Consider the following 23,195-nt stretch of genomic DNA (forward strand, 5'->3'; position numbering starts at 1 on the left):
ATCTGTGCATGGACATTTGGGTCGTATCCAGTTTTTGGCTATACTAAAAATGCTGCTACAAACATTTAAAAATTATTATTATTAAACATGAGATTTGTTAATGAATATGAAAAAGGTTTGAAGGGTCATGAAATGCTCATTACAATCCTGCCTCCTTTTTACTACTTAGAAAGATATGAGATAGGATTAGTTCAAACACATAAATGTATCCAACCTGAAGCTACATGGAGAAAGATGTCATTTACAGTACAGTTTAAGGTTCTAGAGTAAACATGGCATGTTGAATATATGCTGTCTATCCTTCAAAACTCACTAAATTTATGGTAAAGAAAAAAATTAAGACATAACCCACAGGGAAAGAGAAGATGAGATGAGATGCCGTGTTTGGGAGCTAGTAACTGATGTCACTAACCAGAGAAAGCCCAATCCTAAAAATGCCATGGGAAAAGCTAAGGCAAACTTGTATCTAGACTGAAGAATCCCTGAACAACTCAGCAACTGGGAGTATGAGATGCCCTGGCACTGAAGGTTATGGGGTGGGAAGAGGAAGGGCTGAAATTAGGAGGACTCTTGCAAAGCTGAGTCAGTCAGTAGGAACCCCTGCCCACTCCTTCCCCTCCACTCCCCTTGCCGTGGTCTCTACAGGGTCTGATATTCAGACTGGGTCTTGTATGCTGAGACTCCTGGCTTTCTTGCTCTGCTTGACTCTGGAACTCTGGCAACCAGATCCTACTATCCAGGTAGGAAATTTAAAAAGTCTCTGAGAAATCTGACCAGCTCAAGAAAAAAGACTTGAGATGGTTCATCTACCCCTGACATCAGGGTTCCCAGCAGACTGTCCAGCCAAGCCACTCCTAAAGTAGACATAGCCTACTCACCAGCTCAGTATCCACTCCGGTTTTTTAAAATATATTTTTAAAAGATTATATTTATCTATTTGACAGAGAGAGACAGTGAGAGAGGGAACACAAGCAGGGGGAGTGGGAGAGGGAGAAGCAGGCTTCCCTTGGAGGAGGGAGCCTGATGCAGGGCTTGATCCCAGGACCATGGGATCAAGACCTGAGCCAAAGGCAGATGCCTTAACGATTGAGCCATCCAGGTGCCCCTATTTATCTGAGAGAGAGAGAGAGAAAGAGAGAGATCACAAATGGGGAGGGGGCGGGTAGAGGGAGAAGCAGGCTCACCTCTAAGCAGGGAGCCCAATACAGGACTAGATCCCAAGACCCTGGGATCGTGACGTGAACTGAAGGCAAACACCTAACCGACTTAGCCATCCAGGTGCCCCATCCACTCCATTTTTTTCTTTGTTTTTATTTTTGTTTTTTTCATTTGAGACCATATATTTTTCTCCCACATTTTTATTCTAGAGTCCATTTGCCTGAAGAGAGATGAATATACTTACTATCATTGTCAAGCATATCTCACTTAAACAAACCTTGAATATAGAGAAAGCACCAAGTTCACTGTGCGGGACAAGTGAGGAACCTGGTTGAGCGGCCGGTGTGTTTCTGCTTTAATAGCTCTAACAACCATCAAATGGTTTAGACAGTGCTGGATTTTGTGCTTAAAAAAACCAAAAGGACACACTGATTAAATATCATTTCCTGCACAAATAGCATTTAATTACTTCTCAGTAAGAAGACATTCTAGGGCATCTGTTCTTCTCCACTCAACCCAGGTCTGGCTTCCTTTGGCTTCTGCTGGCAGAGGCTGAGCACCACCATTCCCTCCACAGTCTATGGAGGAGGTAAGTGAATTGAGAATTTAGTTCCCTCTTTGGAGCCAGCACTGGGCTAGGCTCTTTCAGAGATCGCTTGCCTTTGATTTCTCCAAGAATGCGGCGAGGTCAGGGTTACCCTGGCTAGTGCATGGCATTTTCACAGTCCAGGCTTCAGGCCCATTGGGGCAGAGTCCCGCCCCGCTGAGGTCTGGCGCCTCGGTTTTGGCCTAGGAGCCTGGCTATGAAGAAAGGACGTGGGAATGAGGCGCCAGCTCTGCGCTCAGCGGCAGGCACACAGGGGTGACAGGTTTCTGGACTCAACCTATCCTCCCCATGCACCAGCCGGGGGGCCACAGGTCCCACTCAATCATGATTTATGTAGTGGTAGCATCAAAACCAGCTACTTTCTTTACACTTAAAAAAAAAAAAAACAACAGTTATTTATTTCTTCTGTTTAGTCAGGTATGTGTGTAATCTCTACACCCAACCTGGGACTTGAACTCACTTCCCGGAAGTCAAGAGTCGTATGCTCCTCTGACGGAGCCAGCCAGGCGCCCCAAAACTTTCCTTACAGTTTAATTCATTCTAAGAATAAAGACCTATTCGCTGCAGAGGTGGTTCTTGTGCTGGTCGACTCCACTTCAGGGGCCCTCGAACTTCCTGGAATGGTACCCGAACGTTGGTAGCAAGGGCCCACATGCATTTTGCGTGAAAGACCTTGGTTAGGTAGTCAGGAGGGTTCTGATCCAAAAATGTTGAGGAACCCAAGCGGTAGACCATTCCTATTACCTCTTGGCAGAACGAGACCCGGGCTTCTAGCTGCATTTTAATCCCAATCCTCAGGGGGTGGTGCAAAACGACTCCACCCGCCTCATGCCGTCTACAGCTCTTGGCCACGGCCCTTTAGGGCGGGGCTGAAATCGACCGCGCCCTCCAAGCCGCCCATACCCTGCTCCGGGCGGGGCATCTCTACTGGGCATGCTCAGTACTAAGGTCTTGAGTAGGTCTCCTAGGCGGAAACCAGAGCGGAGTGTGTGTTTTTCCCAGGGTGTCCCGCGCTGCTGTCATGGCCGCGTCCAAGTGACGATGTTTGCACATGGACTTCTGGGGCTGTGGGTGGTATTCACAGGATCTGTTGCCACTAGATTTCGGCATCTTTGGACCCTCTTTCTTTTTACTTTCTTTTGTTGACTCCGTGTGACCCTCTTAGAACCCCTTTTGGCTGCAGCGATGTCCAGGGTGATGTGGATACCGGAGCTGGCAGTTTTGAGGGGCTTCCCCACTGAGGCTGAGCGGCAGCAATGGAAGCAGGAGGGAGTCGCCGGTTCAGGTGAGAAAGGCGAACCTTCCAGGAACGGAGGCCAAGCGTGTGGACTGTGAGCGGAGAGTGGTGCCGGCTGGGTTCTCATTCCTCCTTGTTTTTTTTTTTTTTTGTTTGTTTGTTTTTTTTCCTGCCGAAATCTAGCTGATCCCTTAAGAGTTTGGATTGTTGCATCCTTGATGTGGTGGGCGGGGTCCTCTGGGCTCAGTGCGTGTCTTGATCCCAACCTTCTCACCGCCTAGGCTCAGTGGTAACAGCGATGGCGATGTCAGCTACCTTTCTAAGTCCTTAACATTTATCGTCATTTAATCCTTATAATAGACATTTAAGATAGATACTACGTTTAATACCATTTTGCAGGTGAAGACGTTTAAAGACAGATTGTTTAAGTAATTTATTCCAGGCCCCACAGTTGGTAAGCATAAAACCTGAAACGAGGCAGCAAAGATATAATTCTTATGAACAGTACACATTTACCGGAGAGAGGTGTTAACAGCATATTTACTAGTGATAAATGTGAGATAAAGGCACATCTGGTTGTGAGATTTAGGTTGGACCCGGAAGAAAAATAACAATTTAGGACACTAGTGTGCGTGTGTGTGTGTGTGTGTGTGTGTGTGTGTGTGTGTATGCAATAGGTGCTTCAGGAGAGAGGTAGTTTCTGAAGTCTGGTGATCTGGAAAAGTTTCATGGAAGAAGTCAGACGTGAGTGGAATTTTGATTAAAGGATAAGACGAGAAGAGCTCAGCAGGAGAAATCACAAGTGTAAAAGTGTGGAGGCAGGAGTGTGCATGGGATATTCAGGGAACAGTGAGAGAACCAGCTGTTCCTCAGGGAGTTTGGTGGGGATAAGAGAGGCCAGATTATGAAAGGCCTTAGACCCCTGATTGTGGGAACTTTTCTGTTGTCAATAGGAATCTTGAATTCCCAGAAGGGTGATAATATTTACTAATGAGAAATATTCCTGTGTCTAACTTCTACCTTGCTGCTCATTGTATGGATGAGCTGCTAATTGTAGAAGTGATGTTCATAGAATAATGGGAATTTGCTCAGTGCTTTGTGATTAATGTATAGTAAGCATTCTAAGGATACACATATTTTTCATACTAAAATGTAAAATGGTAGATTTACCTAATAGTGTTACCCTTTTCAGTATGAAAAAAATTGGTCTTTTGAATTATTGGACTAATTTTTTATATTGCAGAGAGTGGATCTTTCTTACAATTGCTGCTCAAAGGGAATTATGAGGCCATATTCTCAAATTCATTGACTCAAAATATTTTTAACTCAACAACTATGACTGAAGAAAAGCTGGATAGCTACCTGGAGAAACAGATAGTAACATTCCTGGATTACTCAACAGATTTGGACACAACTGAAAGGTAGAATTTTATTTGAAATTTTCATAGAGAAACAGACTGAATACATTTAGTAGTGCTTTGCCAGCATAAGACAGTGGTTTTAGTCGTTGGAAAACTTGGGCTCTCTGGTATGGCAGCCACTAGTCATATGCGGTTGTTGAGCACTTGAAATAGTGCAACTGAGGGACAGAATTTTAAATTTCATTTAATTGTAATTAAATTAAAAGAGCCCTATGTGGGGCGCCTGGGTGGCTCAGTCGTTGAGCATCTGCCTTCGGCTCAGGTCATGATCCCAGGGTCCTGGGATCGAGCCCTACATCGGGCTCCCTGCTCAGCGGGAAGCCTGCTTTTCCCCTCTCCCACTCCCCCTGCTTGTGTTCCCTCTCTCTCTGTGTCTCTCTCTGTCAAATAAATAAAATCTTTAAATAAATAAATAAAAGAGCCCTATGTGGCACATGGTTATAATATTGGACATTGAGACATAAATTGTTTAGGTTTCAGAAATTTTGTTTTGTAGTACTTGGATGATGTTGGTTAATATTTTATATTTTTCTTGGTAAAACTGAAATGAAATTGGTTGTGGTTATACAGTGGTTCATATTTGTTTTTTTTATTCTTATATGCAGACAACAGCTGATATTCCTAATTGGTGTAAGCAGTTTGCAACTTTTTGTTCAGAGTAACTGGACGGGGCCTCCCGTTGATTTACAACCTCAGGATTTTTTGCCATCTATTTTATTCCAGCAATTCAGTGAGGTATGCTTCTTGGAAATGTCATATATAGTTATTATTGTGGTTTTTTTTTTCTCTTTCTTTAGGAACTGGTCTTTATAAACTGGAGTTAATGGTAGGAAAAAATAGGACTTTATAGCTTGTACAAAGTGTACTAAGAGTCCTTGGTCATCAATCAGGTTTTCAAGTATTTCTAGAAGGTCCACTGTCAGGAGTGGAATTAGAGATAAGTGTTAATAATCTGATGGTAGAGGGGCTCCTGGATGGCTCAGTTGGTGGAGTGTGCAACTCTTGATTTCGGGGTTGTGAGCTTGAGCCCCACGTTGGACACAGAGCTTACTTTTTTTTTTTTAAGATTTTATTTATTTATTTCGAGAGAGAGAGTGAGAGAGTGAGAGTACAAGCAGGGGGAATGGCAGGGAGAGGGGGTGGCAGGCAGAGGGAGAAGCAGATTCCCCACTGAGCAAGGAACCCAGTGCGGGACTCGATTCCAGAATGCCGGGATCACGACCCCAGCCAAGGCACACACTTAACCGAATGAGCCACCCAGGTGCCCCAGCATAGAGCTTACTTAAAAAAATAAATAAAATAGGGGCATCTGGGTGGCTCAGTCGGTTGAGAGTCCAGCTCTTGGTTTCAGCTCAGGTCAGGATCTTAGGGTCATTAGATTAAGCCCAGTGTTGGCCTCTTTGCCGGGCATGGAGTCTGCTTGAGATTCTCTCCCTCTCCCTCTGCCCCGCCCCTGCTCACGTGCTTTTTCTCTCTCAAATAGATAAATCTTTAAAAATAAATAAATAAATAAAATATATTTAAAACAATCTGATGGTGGGGCGGAAAGAGAAGTAGAAAAGCAGCCATAATCTGACAGCCACAGTAATTAGCTCTGTACACATCAATGTGGTGAGTCACTTATTATGTTGCAGTAGAATAATTGAAATTCATAATCCTGGCTCTAAATCATTATCGAAAGGTTAAAAGGTCTTCTGTATCTTATGTCTAAGACGGGAATTGAATCTGTACTTTACAGAGGTTTTCATCAAAGTGATTAAATTCCAAAGATTATGTCACTTAAAGAGAAATGCTTCAGTTGTCTAGAAATTTGCTTATATGGAACATCTCACTCCCTCTCTTATTGTGGATGAAACAGTTTCTGCCTCTTCAGCCCTGTAGTGGAGGTTAAAAATTCACCAAATAGTCAAAGTCATAGTGTTTGTTGAGCACAGATATGTGGGGCAAGTTCTTAATTCACGTGTTCTATCAGTTTGAGGATCCCAGAGATGAGAAGATGGAAGCTCCTAGTGGTGAAGGAAACTTGTCAGAGGTCTTACAGCTGGGCGATTGGAAGCCACATTTTCTGGGCCTAAATCCAGCCCTCTTTCTGCTATACTAGTGTAGAAGCACCTGTAAAGTCAGGTAACAATTCAGGGCAGTACAGAAATAGGTTATGTGAGAGATTTGGACTGTTAAGATTATTGCAATTAACCAAGAGATGTGGGGAATGGGGATTTTATCAGACAGTTTAGCTGGGAGTGGACCGTGAGTTGAACTGAAGGGTGCTGAGGAAATGGACAGGTGGAGAGGAGCAGGCAAGTCTGTCTGGACGCAGTCAGGTGAGCAGAAGTTCAGACCGGGGAAGAGCGCAGTGGGAGCAGGATGTTTTGGGCCCTCCCGGAGTAGCACTGAAAGGTCACACTTCATGGGATTCAGGCCAGATTGTAGGAAACTTTGAGACCTTGATTTTTTTTTTTTATTAGAACTACCTCATAGATTCAAAAAAAGCATATGAAGTGTATGCAGTTTAAATAATAAAACTACTTCGCTCCTCCCACCCAGCTTGAGCGAGAACATTAGCGGCATTGTAGAACAGAGTTTCCCGACCGCAGTTCCCCGGATGTGGAGTCCCTTTGCCTGTGTGGGGCCCAGGCTGGAGTGGGGAGAGCCTCGGAACTGGTCTCTTCTGGTCGGCAGCATTTGCTAGTTCCCTGCTTTGCACCACTAATCATAGCGTCTCTGCATGTGCTGTGACTTGGAAAGGGTTGGAAATACTGCCTTAAAAGATCCCCTGTGTGTGCTTCCTGATGGTGTCCCTGGCCCTCCTCTCCAATGAGCCAGTCCCATGAATTTTGTGTTAATCATTCCATTGCTTTTCTTCATAGTTTCAGCACCTCTGTAACTCTAGAAAACATATTGTTTAGTTTTGCTAGTTTTTGAACTTTTATAAAATGTAACAAACTGTATGCATTCTTCTGTGACTTGCTTTGCTCAGTGGTATATTTTTGAAATGATACCATTATTCATTTTTACTGTTGTATAGTATTCCAATTGTATGACTATGCTAGAATGTGTATGTCTGTTCTACTCTTGATGGCGATATGGTATGTTTCCTTTTTTTCCCCCAGCATATTACATACAGTCCTATTAGGAACACATCTTCTGGGAATCATTTGCAAGAATTTCAAAGCACAGCATACTGAAAAAGCAGAGGAGGCTGTTTTTGCTGGCCCTCGGGCTGTAGGTGACACCCTGAGGGCTGAGAGGATGATCTTCCCAGAGTTGGGAAGCTCTGCTGTGGTATATATATATATATCCCTGAGTGGAGTTGCTGTGCCCTAGAGTATATGCATGTTCAACTCTTCTTGGTAATGTCAGGTTGTTTTTTTGTTTTTTAAGATTTTATTTATTTATTTGGCCCAGAGAGACAGAGCGCACAAGCAGGGGGAGTGGCAGGCAGAGGGAGAAGCAGACTCCCCGCTGAGGAGGGAGCCCGACTTGGGGCTCAATCCCAGGACCCTGAGATCGTGACCTGAGCCGAAGGCAGACGCTTAACCGACTGAGCCACCCAAGCATCCCTGTCAGGTTGTTTTTAAAAGGAATATTCAATTTATACTCTTTACCCGCAGTCTGAGAATTTGGAAGGTAGGAGGAATTGAAATTTTTAAACACGTCAGTATTTTCTAATTGTCATTTTCCTGCGCTGATTCATGTTTCTTAGCTCTTGTGAAGCATAAATATTTGTGAATATACTTTGTGGTCATGGAGTATGGTGACCAAAGCCAAATTCATTTTCCCTGCCTTTAACTTACAGCCTTGTCATTTTAACGCTGACATCTGATGCTAACTGGTCTCAGAGGAATAGCACTGAAGGTCCATGTCTGAGCAGTATTGGTCACCTCTCGCACAGAAAGGTTAATCTTAGTAATCTGGTTGTATAGTAAATTTATCTCTGGCTCCCAGATGTTGAAATTTTTTTCACTATTATAGTGATAAATACTTATATTTTTACATGTCCTATGCTGTCTTGACTGAGGAATTGTTCCTAAGAGTTGTAACCTTTGCTTTGTCTGTTTTTTGTTTTTGTTTTTTTGAAAATATAAGCAGTCCTCTTTAAAAACAGACCATTTCCCCAAACCTCTGGAAGCACGTTTAGAACTCAGTTGGAATATCAGTGTAATATCTTGAGGGTAGGCAGAGGCTTATTTACTTAAACAGAAGATAGAAAAGCATTTCATTTTTTTCATGATGATGCAAGGTAGCACTGGGAAGAGAAATGTGTATATTTGGCTATTCATACATTCACGCATTTATTTATTGTCTTGTTAATACCATCTCCAGAGAATTTCTTTTTTAAAGATTTTATTTATACCTTTTAGAGGAGAGTTTGTGAGCGGGGGGAGGGGCAGAGGGAGAGACAGAATCTTAAGCAGACTCCCTGCTGAGTGTGGAATCGGACAGCAGGGCCCCATCTCACGACCCTGAGATCATGACCTGAGCCGAAATCAAGAATCAGACACTTAACAGACTGAGCCATCCAGGTGCCGCCCATCTCCAGAGAATTTTGAATTGAAGAGTAGGAGGTTTAATAACCAACCCCTGGCTTTGAATATCAGAGGTAATGATACCCAGGTGGTATATCATAGGCTATCTCTATAATTTTTTTGCATACTAAATTACTTGTTTGTTATCTTTAGGAATTTCATTTAGAAGAGAATGATCTAAATTTGTGCTAGAACAGTTAGATGTGTTTCTCATATCAAAGTGATTAGAATATGGATTCTTTTTCTTTTTTTTTTAAAGATTTATTTATTTTAGAGAGAGAAAGACTGAGGGCAGGGCAGGGGAGGGGCAAAAGGAGAAGGAGAGAGAGAGAATCCTCAAGCTGACTCCCCACTGAGCGTGGAACCTGACGTGGGGCTTGATCCCATGACCCTGAGATCATGCTGAGTTGAAGTCAGGAGCTGGCCACCCAACCGACTGAGCCACCCAGGTGCCCTGGATTCATACTTCTTGTACTTCACCAGTTTGCTTTGGACTTTGGGAAATAAAGGTGGTTAAATCTTTATTTTGACATCTTTGTATGAGAAGAGAACTTGATGAGGGTGCAGATACAGTCTGGGTACATTAGGCAGGTTCTTCTCCCAAGTTCTTAAGTGAGTATATTCCCTGGTGTGTTCAGCACCTGCATTTGGAGCTCTCACAAGACACCTCGGGCTCATTGGTGAGGGTCTCCTCTACACGGGGCCTCTTCTAGTGTCTCTGTGTCAGTAGCATGCTGAGAGGTAAGTGGTCCCAGTCAGAAGGCTAGAAGGGATCCTGGCCCTGTCTTTGCAGCCTTTCTGGATGCTTGGCAGGGTCCTGAACCTTGCCTGGAGGCAGGAAGAGATCTGCGGGGAAGGCAGCATGGAGTGGCAGGAAGAACATTGGTTGGGGAGTTGGAAAACAGGCTGGAATCTGTTCACTGACTTCTCTGTGATTTTCAACTGCACTTAAATTTGTATCTATTTCCTTGTAAAATTGAAGTAGTTGTAATAATTTCAAAATAGTTTTTTTCTTTCTTTTTTTTTTTTTAAAGATTTTATTTATTTATTTGTCAGAAACAGAGAAAGCGCATAAGCAGGGGGAGCGGCAGCAGAGGGAGATGGAGGCTTCCCGCAGAGCAGGGAGCCCGATGCGGGGCTTGATCCCAGGACGCTGGGGTCATGACCTGAGCTGAAGGCAGATGCTTAACCGACTGAGCCACCCAGGCACCCCTCAAAATAGTTTCTTAATTATTGAAGTTAAAATAAATTCCTTTGCCCTTAGTGTAGATAATGGGAAGCTTTATTTGTGGTTTGGGGGTGCTCTTTCATGTTGTCTGTTCCTCTGTTACACTTCTCAGTGATGAAGGTAGGATGGTGGATGAATGCACAGCATTACTTTCTTGGCCATATTGAGTACTTCAACATACTGAACCAGGCACTGGCATTGTTTGGATTATTTAATTTAATCCTTAAAGAATCTAGGAGTGGGTTCTATTATTTCATTTTGTATTTAATGAGGCTTCAGTTAAAAAATTTACCTATACCCACAAACTAATAAGGGGCAGGAAAAGGACACTATCCTGCGTCTGTGACATTAGAGCCCATGTTCCTAGTGGGGAAGCATTCTTGCTATTTTGTGGCAGCTATCAAAGTTATACAGCACACATCTCAGAAAACACAGAGGGGCGCCAGGGTGGCTCAGTCGTTAAGCGTGTGCCTTTGGCTCAGGGTTATAGGAGCCTGGGGTCGAGCCCCGCATTGGGCTCCTGCTCAGTGGGGAGCCTGCTTCTCCCACTCCCTCTGCAAAAATAAAAAAAACAAAAACCCAAAAACCAAAACCAAAATACACAGGTGCCTTGTCCATTGTAGAAAATCTCTGTTCAGCCAAGTAGTGGACTTTTCAAAGGCATCCCTTTTTTTTTGCAGCCTTCTGTTCCCACTGGTCTGTGGTTATATGCCCACTCAGCATTTGATAAGTAAGACCTGGTTGACTCTTTGGCTTAGGAATTATGGAGCAGGGGCGCCTGGGTGGCTCAGATGGTTAAGTGTCTGCCTTCGGCTCAGGTCATGATCCCAGGGTCCTGGGATCGAGTCCCGCATCGGGGAGCCTGCTTCTCCCTCTGCCCCTGCCTCTCTCTCTCTCTCTCTCTCTGACTCTCATGAATAAATAAATAAAACATTAAAAAAAAAAGGAATTATGGAGCAGACCTCCTTTGTAATGACATTTGTCAGCTAATGCATATGTGAAGCGTGTTTAATATAAGTAACGTAGGGATGCTTTTTATTGAGATGATACTTTGTTGTAAGTAAATCTATAAAGAATGAAGGCTCTTTGATACTAGCATTTTCTTGATTTTGTTGTTTCTCTAAAGCGCAAGCATATAAGTGGCCGTCTGTCAGGGTGGCCTGCGTTTGTGGGTCCCCAGTGGCATTTATAAGGTTATGATTCTGTCCAGTGCCAAGTGCTGTGTAATAGATTGATGCCTTTGTTTCAAAGCTGAATTAACTGGAAAATATGTTACTCCAAAACCTATAAAGATTAATACTTTGTTAAATTAGGTCATTTTGGCTTATATATTTTTTTCAGGTCAAAGGACTGGATGCAGTTGTTCTGAATCTGCTTGTTCTAGATGGTGAATCAGTCTCCAGCCCGGCCTCAAAGCCTATCCTGCTCTTATTAGCACGAGTCATTCTTGTCAATGTGAGACACAAACTGACAGCTATTCAGGTAAGGAGAGAAAAGAGGGCAGTGGGTTCTTACCCAAGGGTGACTTGTGCTGAGTAGCATCAGATTTCAGGTGTGATGCTGACAGTGTTTTGGTGTGTTTTCTAAGTCTTCTTTAGGTATTTCACTTTAAAACCTGATGAAAATAAGCAAAAATGTTCTCCGTCTCTGAGATTCATCTAATACAAAATGTTACTATATTGAGCCCCTTTTGAAGGATTATACAGATCGTATGTATGTTCAGTACTCTTACTGTGGATCTTAGTGGATCTTAATTACTGTTTCCTGGCTCACATCCTACCTTGGTTCATTATTCAGGTTGGATTTAGTAGAGCATTTATTGAATGTCTGTTACATCATTTCTTAAAGATTATTCATTTATTTAGAGAGAGAAGGTGTGTGCGTGCGTGCACACATTTGAGCAGGGGGAGGGGCAGAGGGAGAGGGAGAGAATCTCAAGCAGACTCCCCTCTGAGTGTGGAGCTCACTATGGGGCTTGATCTCAGAATGCTGAGATCATGACCTGAGCAGAAATCAAGAGTCTGACCCTTAACAGACTGAACCACCCAGGTGCCCCTGTTACATTGTTTCTTTTTAAGTAAAGAATTACATACTTTGCACATATCACAAAATATTCTTTTGTGGTTTTTTCAGTGGTTTAAAATGTACAAACTGGGGGCACCTTGGTGGCTCAGTCGGTTAAGCATCTGTCTTCAGCTCAAGTCATGATCCCAGAGTCCCGGGATCGAGCCCCGCATCGGGCTCCTTGCTCAGTGGGGAGTCTGCTTCTTCCTCTCCCTCTGCTCCTTTCCCTGCTCGTGTTCTCTCTCTCACTCTCCCTCTCAAATAAATAAAATCTTTTATTATTTATTTATTTATTCATTTTTTAAAGATTTTATTTATTTATCCGACAGAGAGGGACACAGAAAGAGGGGGAACACAAGCAGGGGGAGTGGGAGAGGGAGAAGCAGGCTTCCCGTTGAGCAGGGAGCCCGATGTGGGGCTCGATCCCAGGGCCCTGGGACCATGACCTGAGCCGAAGATAGACGCTTAACCAACTGAGCCACCCAGGCGCCCCCAAATAAATAAAATCTTTTAAAAAAATGTACAAACTATTGGTTCTTGTGCTGTACAAAAATAGGGGGAGGGGGGCTGGATTTGGCCTGCAGATTATAGCTAGCTGACTCCCGTTCTGATTGTGACAACTTGACCCATATTACCAGAAATAATAAATCTAAATTTTATATGAAACCTCCCAATTTCTCAGTATTGGCTGAAAAATTTTGAGAAACACAGTTTTCAACTGTCAGAATGTAGACTTGGTCTCTACTGTGTAAGGGCTTATTTTCCCAAGTATTTCAGTTTAGACAAAAGGTAAGAATGCAAGTTTGCCTCTTTTACTGTCATGAAAGCCAGAGGGATTGGCATCAGTTTTACTAGAAGGGTTTCAATATGTCAGAGTAGACAGAAAGCCTTATTTTTGATTTTTTAGCCATGTTAGCTTGAATTAAAAAATTTTTCCAGAGTTGATCTGAGTGTAATGCTGTGTTACAGGATGAGTAGTACTTGGCTGTAAAGCAAGTACCACCAAGGCATAGGGCTGCCCAAGTGGCATTTTCTTTCTATGAGACTAGAGTCATTAATAAGTGAGTGAGACAGTTTTAAATTTTGTTGGTGGAAAACTGTCATCAGCAATTATGTTAAGCATTATTTTTTAAAGATTTTATTTATTTATTTTAGAGATAGAGTGCACTCAAGCAGGGCAGAGGGAGAGGCACAAGCAGACTCTGCTCTGGGCACAGAGCCTGTGACCCTGATATGACCTGAGCCGAAATCAAAAGTTGGATACTTAACAGACTGAGCCACCCAGGCGCTCTGTTAAGCATTTTAAAAAAATAAAAGATATCTGTGGTGTCAACTTAGGAGAACCAGTAGGTATGTGAACTGCTGGTTGTGGATGTCATATGGTAGGGTTGGAGAGACAAAGTACTTGTATTGCTTGGCGGATACTAAACAACTTCTCACCTGGGCTTACAACCCTGTTTTCTTTTACACGTCACCACACAAAGATCACTTTGTGTTGAAATCTTGCCTTTCAGTGAAATCACTAAAGTTCTTTTTTCTTTGGATCTTTAATATGTCATTTTCTAAATATTGATATAAAAATGACTTCTTTGGTAAGTGAGGATAAAATGAAAGAAGTGTCCTCTACCTATCCAAGTTAATTTTACCTTTTTAAGTTAGCTTTGAATAGGCTTACTTGTAAGCAATGTATCAAGTTGTTCATTATGATATTTTTGGGGAACTGTAAAAGAAGGTGATTTTCCCCTAATCCTTTAATCTGTGGTATATAGATTAGTATTAGTAAGATGTAAATGTTGAGTAAAAAGAGTCTTGGCTTTGGAATCAGACCAGAGTTTGTCTGGCTCAGCCGCTTAATAGCTGTGTGACGTTATGCTAGTTAATTTCTTTGGAATATCAGTTTCCTTATTTATAATTATTTTAAAAATGGAGGGTGCCTAGCTGGCTCAATTGGTAAATCACACAACTCTGGATCTCGGGGTTGTGAGTTTAAGCCCCACGTTGGGTGTAGAGATTACTTAAAAATAAAATCTTTAGGGGGGTGGGGGGATGGGTTAGCCTGGTGATGGGTATTAATGAGGGCACGTTCTGCATGGAGCACTGGGTGTTATACGCAAACAATGAATCATGGAACACTACATCACAAACTAATGATGTAATGTATGGTGATTAACAAGATAATAAAAAAATAAAATAAAATCTTTGAAAAAATGGAATAAGCTGGCAAAATTTTTTTGGGTGCCTTTTTAGTACACTTATGCTTCCTGACGTCTAGGAGGTTATTGACTAGTGTAGCTTTCCAATCAGAACATTCTGTAGGGCGCCTGGGTGGCTCAGATGGTTAAGCGTCTGCCTTCGGCTCAGGTCATGATCCCAGAGTCCTGGGATCGAGTCCCGCATCGGGCTCCCTGCTCCTTGGGAGCCTGCTTCTCCCTCTGCCCCCCTCTCTCTCTCTCTCTCTCTCTCTCTCTGTGTGTGTGTGTCTCTCATGAATAAATAAATAAAATCTTAAAAAAAAAAAGAACATTCTGTAATAAGTGCTAAAATCAGGAGACAGGATCTAGAAACTAGAGCAAGGCTTCAAGTTTCTTTTTTATTAATGCCTCAGGTTTTCTGTTCAGCCGTTCTTGGCAAATAGAAAAGGGCACTTTTATTTCCAATAGAAAAACAGGCTATGCTTTTTCTATGTTTTTCATACTCCTCCTCCCCCTAGGATAAATATTTTGGCTTAAGAGGTAATGTATAGATCTGATGTTTAAAGGTTCAGCATCTGAGGCTATATGTTTTCTTTTTCTTTTTAACGATTTATTTATTTGAGAGAGTGCACAAGTAGGGGGAGGGGCAGAGAGGGAGGAAGCAGACTCCCCACTGAGTGGGGGGCCTGACTCGGGGCTCCATCCCACGACCCTGAGATCATGACCTGAGCCAAAACCAAGAGTCAGATGCTTAATTGGCTGAGCCACCCAGGCGCCCCTGATGTATGTTTTCTTTAAAGGGCAATCTCTTTGATTGGCTCTGTCTAAATTCCCATGTCTAGAAAAGGAAAGGATTTGCTGCCAAACCTGAGTCACTTGTTGCTGGCAGGAGTTACAGATTTTTCTGGGGGAGGAGAATGGCACTGAGGCAGCAGAAGAGAGACTTGCTCTTCACTGTATATGCTTCTGTGTGGGCTTGTTGCTCTTTTTTTGTTAGTTTTTTTTTTTTTTAATAAGGATCTAGTGTTTTTTTTTTAAAGATTTTATTTTTATTTAGAGAGAGAGAGAGCGCTCAGGTGAGCGGGAAGAAGAGCAGAGAGAAAGGGAGAGAGAGATTCTCAAGCAGACTCTGCACTGAGCTTGGAGCCCAATGTGGGGCTCCATCTCACAACCCTGAGATTGTGACCTGAGCTGAAACCAAGAGTTGGATGCTTAACTGACTGAGCCATCCAGGTGTCCCAGGATCAGGCTTTTTATTTTATTTTATTTTATTTTATTTTATTTTATTTTATTTTATTTTATTTTATTTTATTTATTTTCTTAAAGATTTTATTTATTAGAGAGAGAGAGAGAGAGCACAAGCAGGGGGAGTGGTAGGCAGAAGGAGAGGGAGAAGCAGCTCCGTGCTGAGCAAGGAATCTGATGGCTTGATCCCAGGACCCTGGGACCATAACCTGACGCTTAACTGACTGAGCCACCCAGGAGCCCTCCCCTCCTTTTTTTTAATTGTGATCAAGTAAGAACAACACCAGACAATAGAGAAAAACCTACTGTGTTCTCTGCCTGTGCATTAGTCAAGACAGTGTATGAAATGCAGTCTCTGTCCTCAGAAATGTTTGGGCCAGGTGGAGTTAAACTCTTGAAACACAAGAGCTGTCCAATGTGCTGCTAACTTCTAGGAACAGTGTAGAAGTTCAGAGAAGTGAGAGATCAATGTGTGCCACCCTCTTGGGAGAAGGCTTCATGGGAGGGTTTCACAAGGATGTGGAAGGGATTGTCTTAGTTTTGGAAAATATTTGAAACTAAGGTAATTTTTACAGTCTAATTTGTGCAAAATATATTGCTTTGAGGAAGATATAGAGATGAGCAGGACATGACTTCTTGTCTTATTGGGTAGATAGTGGACAACACCGAAAGCTAGGGATGACCTCCATGAATGCAGCGGAATGTATCTGCAAAGGAGGTAGTACGAATAGTATGCTAGAATTTCAGAGGAGGGAAAAAATTAGCCTCCCACCCCCCTACCCCCACACTCTGCCTCCCCGGGGGAACGGCTGCGTGGATTATGGCGTTGAGGGGGTGCCACAGCGGACACAGGATGGTGACAACAGCAGACATTTTAAAGGAGATACTAAGTTCTAAATGGCATCAGGAAGCCCAATTGGCTAAAAATATAGGCTGTGAGAGGATGGAGGAGACGCGTTATTGCGGAAGAGGGAGAAGTGGATTTGGGTATTACTGAGGACACAGCAGTGGATGGGTAAGTTTGTTGAAGAGTACATTTAATTTCACAGATGTTAAAAAAATTCTAAACACTAATTTCAGTTAATGTGAACATTGTGTTTTAGAGGGGCTTTTATTTTCAGCTTACGTGGTACTTTCTTTCCGTAGAGCTTGCCGTGGTGGACTTTGAGATGTGCAAGTGTTCACCAGCAGATACTGGAGGAGCGCTCCCCGCAGCTCTCAGCTCTTGCTGGAGACTGTATCGAGGAAGGTATGGAGCAGATTGTGTTTGACGCAGGCTCGCAGCTCCAGGCTCATTTCTCAGCTGAGACAGGCCTTTTTAAAAGTTTATTATTACTATTTTTTTATCGGTAATAGTAACTTTCTGGTTGAGGTTGTTTCTTTTTTTCCCCTTTTTTTCTGGGTGTGGAATATCACAAATTATTGGCGTGTCAGATTATAGAATTTCTTTTTGCCTTTGAATTTTAAAAGAGGTAATCATTATCATTTATATAGCCTATTTAGAAAATGATTTGTTCTATGCACGTTACCATGATTTTATCACAATTGCTTAAAAGTAGTTTAGTTTTTCTTTGTTCTTTAATCTAGGAAGCCTCTTTGGAAACAAATGTAAACTTTATTTAAAAAAAAATTCCTTAACTTTCCTTACTTTCCCTTTTTGAATCATGTTATCTAAGATTAACATGTTTATGTATTTCTCTCTTAGAACAAAAAAAATTGAGAAATTAATTTCAACTAAATTACCTAGCTTAGTAATATTTATTACTGCACAAACTAACATCCTCTTAGTGTATTCTGGCCTAGCTTGTTACTACATAGATATACCCTTGAAGGAAACAGACTCCAGTTGGAGTAAATTGTGCCAAATTACATGCAGAGTAGAAAATTATTTATCCACTATCCTGTTAAGCACATGAAGAAAGCCTTTGGTTTTTTTAACATTTGGCAGAAAATACATTTTACTAAGGATGACAATAGGTAGAGAGGCATTTTTACATTTTATATTATTTTTTTATTATATGTAACATATATACACAAAAGTACCTAAAATGTAAATGAAAGAATAAACCACACACCCCTGTCAGTGCCCCCCACTGCCTTTGTTACAGTTGCCCTTCACATTTCCTAGGGAAGCATTTTGAAAAGAGGAAAATCTTGGGTACCTTGACACTTGGTTTCCCTGGGCTTTTGGAATGATTATTCTTAGCAAAAGTTGCAAAACAAAGCAAAGCAAAAACAAAAACAGATTCCCTTGTAGTGAAGAAGCACTTAAACACAGATAAACTTGGACTTGGTAACGAACTTCAGAGTTACAGAGAAGGGGTTTGACGTTGGGTGTGGCTGATTCCAAAGCCCATACTTGTTTCACATAGCAAGAGTATGTATGGCGTGAGTATGTATACATGTGCATGTGTGTGTTCAGTGCTCCCCCTTATGCATGGTTTGGACTTCCATGGTTTAATTACCTGCAGTCATCTGTGGTCTGGAGGCAGATAATCTGCCTTCTGACCTCTTGTCATAAGGTCGTTAGGAGCGTCATGCTACATCACAATGTCTGCGTCATTTCCCGCACTGCATCCCATCCCATGGGCATTTTATCTCACATCATCACAAGAAGGCTGAGCACAGTACAATAACGTATTTTGAGAGAGAGAAAAAGTGTAGTATATATAGGGTTCGGTACTACTGTGGTTTCGTGCATCCACTGGGGGTCCTGGGACGTATCGCCCAGGGATAAAGGGGGATGCGTGGGGGAAGGGGTCGTTTGCATCCCTCGGGGTGGAGGAGCAGTGATCTGTACTTGATGGAGTAGACATTCACGAAGGCCTAAAACAACTCAACATGTGCACATACATAACTGCAAGAAGCTCCCATACCTTTCTTTAGTCTGTTTCCTTTAAGTTACATCTATGTAGTAACAAGCTGGGCGGGGTACACTAGAGAGGACACACTAGAGAGGACGTTAGTTTGTGCAGTAATAAATACTACTAAGCTAGGTAATTTGGTTGAAATTAATTTCTCAATTTTTTTTTGTTCTAGGGTAGAAATACATAAGCATATGCTGATCTTAGATAAAATGAAAATCTGTACATGATTCAAAAAGGGAAAGTAAAGAAAATAATATTCAATGAGTATAGTAATTGATTCATTTACATTATTTTTTGCCAAGACTTAGACCATTTATATTCTTTTAGGATTTTAGGTAATGCAAGACTGTGGAATTAGCAAGGTGTTAAATCAGACTTTGCGCACACACACACACACACACACACACACACACACACACACACACACACACATATTCTGCTACAGAATTTAAACCTGACATATGATAGGTTAGTTGTTTTATTACATACAAGGAGTTAACTTTTTTCTATACAATAATGTTTCTTAAGTAACAGAACTGAAAAACAGTCGTCTATCCCTCTTGCCTACAATAGTAGTCTTTCGTTTAATGCTTTTGGGTTATAAAAGATTTTTATGAGCAAAATTAGCCAACTGCACCATCTTTGTTTTCACTAAGACTGTAGATTCTCTAGACTGTGAGTTCCTTGTGAGCTGGGTTTTTTTTTTTTTAACCTCTTTCTGCTTAGCATAGTGCCTAGAAAATAATAAGTATTTAGTACATGTTTGTTGAATAACAACAGCTAAGGTTTATTGAGGCCTTTCTACATGTACTTTTAGGGAAGAAGTTTTAGAATTTCCTCTATTTGTCCTTCATCTCAGTAGTAACAACTTGCATCTGACTTAATTTCTGTACAAGAGTGTTTCAAAAAGTGGAATATTATAGCAGTTAGGACAAAATTGATCCTACCTGGATGCCATATGTACTTTGAATCTCTCCTAATAGTGTTGCCTAGGGGTGGAGTTCTCTTCAAAATGAAATACAGAGTGAACCTTTGAGTAAATGAAGACCTGATGCCCCATTTAGCAGACATGTTGTCCTTTCTCTTTAGTAAAATGAAGCCTGTGTAGCCTGAGTCTCCCCCATTCATGACGTTGCATATTTTTGAAATGATGTGAGAGATGCTCCATAAATGAACTTAGTGCAAAGGAGGAAGAAGAGTGGGGATGAGTTTCTAGTTCATGAAATTGGGTAAAGTTTTGAAAGTCAAGGATGACTTGGGGGCGCCTGGGTGGCTCAGATGGTTAAGTGGCTGCCTTTGGCTCAGGTCATGATCCCAGGGTTCTGGGATCGAGCCCCACATCGGGCTCCCTGCTTGGCGGGGAGCCTGCTTTTCCCTCTCCCGCTTACCCTGCTTGTGTTCTCTCTCTCTCTCGCTGTCTCTCTCTCTGTCAAATAAATAAAATCTTAAAAAAAAAAAAAGTCAAGGATGACTTGAACATCACTGATAGTAATGGGGAAAAAAGTTGCCTTTTCCAGAGGATAGTGAAAGCATTTGGAATAAGATGACATCGCTATTCAGCCCATGGTTTGATTTTGTAGAAAGGTAATTACATTGTACTGCTTAGGATATTATACAGTTTCCTATGCTTTGTTATACTTGTATGGAAAATTGGTAAGCGAACAAAAAACAAGATGTCACTGGGACTTGTTTTTTCTTTTTATAGGAAATCAGATTTGATGCATTTGCTATTGGGAAAGTCACATTTGAAAAAAATACCCTTCCTTATATGCCATTTTAAAAGGGAAGAACAATATGGTGTGTTTTAGAGAGAATTCTATTCTATGGGGTAAAATTAAGTTTCCAAACAGAAAGAGTTAACTAAGACTGGAAAATATGACTCTTAAGTGACTCATTCCCCACGTGGTCTTGATTCTTTTCTGCAGTATATTTCAGCATATCATTTGCTTTGCTTATAACTAAGCATTTTTTATGTTGCTGTTCTAGGCTTATCGACAACATTTTTCATTTTATCTGGTCATAAATTGGTCCTTTTTGGCTATGTTTAGGTAGGTCTGCAGATAGTCTTAAACTGCAACATTTCATAAACAAGTTTATTTTAAAAAAATGTTTGGTTCTGGGATTTGACCCAAATGTTGACCAAGTAGTCAGTTATAACTGAAATACTGCTCAGTGTCCAGAGAAGGATATTATATTTGAAATGTTGCCCTTGAAGGATCGTGAAAAAGTTGGCAGGATTTTTTTCAGTCCTTGAAACAAAAGTGAGGATTTCGTGAACAACTGTGATCTTTATCTTTTTGTCCAGGAATGTGACATCAGTACAATGTAATGGAATAGAACCCATCAGAATGTCCACATAACTTTGCTGGACTGATCACATCTATGAAAGGAGTAAGTTAGAGTCTTGCAAAGTATGCTCCTCAGTGTGATTGAGGCACTCTTTTGGATGTCACACCAGTGAAACCACGATTCTCTAAAAGACTGCTTAGGTGCACACACAGCCATTTATTGTGGGAGCCAATACTGAAAATGCATTCCATATAGTGCATGAGATGTAATATTGCAGTGTAGTGTTTGACGATGAGCTTATGAAGAAGTCTAAGAGAAAACAGGTCGAAATGCTTTGTCTGAGAGTTCTGCTGTGACAGCTACAAGCAACTCTGTGACTCTAGGCTTAGATTGTTTCCACATCAAAAGAGCTGATTGAGAGAGTAGTCTCTTGGTGACTGATGAGTGCACTGAATTTTTTTTTTTTTAATTGATAACTTTGGAATGAATGTTACTAAATATACTGAATATGATTAATTTTAATTATCCATAGAGATTTCACTTTAACATAGCATGAAAATAATCTTATAAGAAGGGATTTTGGTTTTAGCATACATTTTAAATGTACTGGGTGACATTTGCATCCAGAAGGTCATGAATCATTTCCACGGAGAACCTACTGATTTGTTAAAATAATAAATATTTGTCTACTGGGTTGACATGTTCCTCTCTTTAAACCTTGAGGCATCCAAAGCTCAAAATTGTGTGTTCATCATTGACTCACTGTTTTTCATCATACTGTGTATTTCTTTTTTTTTTTTTTTAAGATTTTATTTATTTATTTGACAGAGAGAGACACAGCGAGAGAGGGAACACAAGCAGGGGGAGTGGGAGAGGGAGAAAGCAGGCCTCCCGCCGAGCAGGGAGCCCGATGTGGAGCTCGATCCCAGGACCCTGGGATCTTGACCCGAGCCGAAGGCAGATGCTTAACGACTGAGCCACCCAGGCGCCCCCATCTAGCCAGTTCTTAAATCTTATCAGTTCTTCCCTAAGGGTCCCATATGCATCCTTTTCCATTCCTACAACTGTTATCCTAGGCCATGTCCAAAATCTTTAGTTTGGAAAGACCCTTTAGAGATTATTTTGTTCGGCTAATTAACTCATTTTACAAAGAACTGAGACAGATTGGCCAAGAGCCAGACCTATGATCTAGGGTTTGTAACTTCCAATCCCGCCCCCTCTTCTTTCCGTTACATTTCTGCAACTGGTCAGTAGGGCAGAATTCTAGTATCTAATAGTGATAATGCAGTTAATGTTTCTATAGTGCTAGCTCCATACCAAGCACTGTTCTAAGTCTTTAAATACAATAACTAGTTTATTTCTCACAATAACTCTGTGAGATAGAACTGAAGAGTTGACAGAGGATGTTAAGATGGTTTTGTTTGTTTTTTTTTAACAGCTTTTTTGAAGTATAATTAACCTACAGTATTTAATCATATTTTAAAGTGTGCAGTTGATGACGTTTTGCATATGCATACACCTCTGAAATGATCACAGTCAAGACAATTAACAGGACACGGTGTTTTAAGATCTGCTTTGAGTTTCTACTCTGTCACTGGTTCCCTGTGTGACCTTAGGCAACTCATCTGACTTCCAAACCAAGGATTCTTTCCATGTAAAATGATTGTTGAATCCTTTCCAGGTATAGAATAATGTGATTCTTCTTAGGCCAGCTTTCCACTCATCCTAATGCTGGAATCCATTGGAAGATTGTATCCAGAAGAGTTATTTCCTCTTTCCTTGGGCACTTTCCGAAATTACTTTGAGAGAGTGCATTCCATTGTTAGGATCCATAATTGCTGCAAAGTCCTTCCTTTTATTAATTGAAAAAGGCTGTGATTTCATCACTTACAACTGCTAGCTGGAGAGCTGGGCTGCCTGATATAGTAGCCACTAGCTATCTGTGACTATTTAAATTTAAATAAAGTAAGATAAATGAAATAAATTCAGTTCCTTAGTTTCAGTAGCCACATTCAAAGTGCTCCGAGGCCATGTGTAGCTATCGGCTACCATTTTGGACGGTGCAGCTAGAGAATACTTGCATCATCAGAGAAAGTTTCATTGGACAGAACTGCTGTTGAGCAACAGACAGTGACTGGGTCGATCTGTCCTTCCTTCTATATGACCAGCCCCCCAGTTACTTAAGGCTACCGTCACTATCACTTCACATCTGAAGGGTTGTACCTGACTTGTAGGCTCTTCCTTGGCCTTTGTTCCTTCTCCTTCGTCAGTACTGAATTGGTTTTTCTAGATACCAATTTCATCATGTCACTTTTTTTGATGAGGAAAGCCGTGAATGATTTCCAGTTTTATCTTTGACTT

The 23,195-nt window shown here is 41.5% G+C and overlaps 1 protein-coding gene across 3 annotated transcripts in view; it reads left to right on the forward strand.

Moving 5' to 3' along the window:
• Nucleotides 1–2,740: 2,740 nt before the first annotated feature.
• The window catches only part of TTC27 (tetratricopeptide repeat domain 27), a 168,888-nt gene continuing 148,433 nt past the window's right edge, over nucleotides 2,741–23,195 (forward strand). For all 3 annotated transcript variants that reach the window (XM_027623115.1, XM_027623117.1, XM_027623116.1), the window contains exons 1-5: nucleotides 2,741–3,050; nucleotides 4,246–4,423; nucleotides 5,029–5,158; nucleotides 11,519–11,659; nucleotides 16,825–16,927. In XM_027623115.1, coding sequence (XP_027478916.1) covers nucleotides 2,951–3,050; nucleotides 4,246–4,423; nucleotides 5,029–5,158; nucleotides 11,519–11,659; nucleotides 16,825–16,927 — 652 coding nt within the window. In that variant the 5' untranslated portion in view covers nucleotides 2,741–2,950. The remainder of the gene's footprint in view (nucleotides 3,051–4,245; nucleotides 4,424–5,028; nucleotides 5,159–11,518; nucleotides 11,660–16,824; nucleotides 16,928–23,195) is intronic.

The sequence above is a fragment of the Zalophus californianus genome, chromosome 8 (genome assembly GCF_009762305.2).
Source record: "Zalophus californianus isolate mZalCal1 chromosome 8, mZalCal1.pri.v2, whole genome shotgun sequence".
NCBI classification, from domain to species: domain Eukaryota; kingdom Metazoa; phylum Chordata; class Mammalia; order Carnivora; family Otariidae; genus Zalophus; species Zalophus californianus.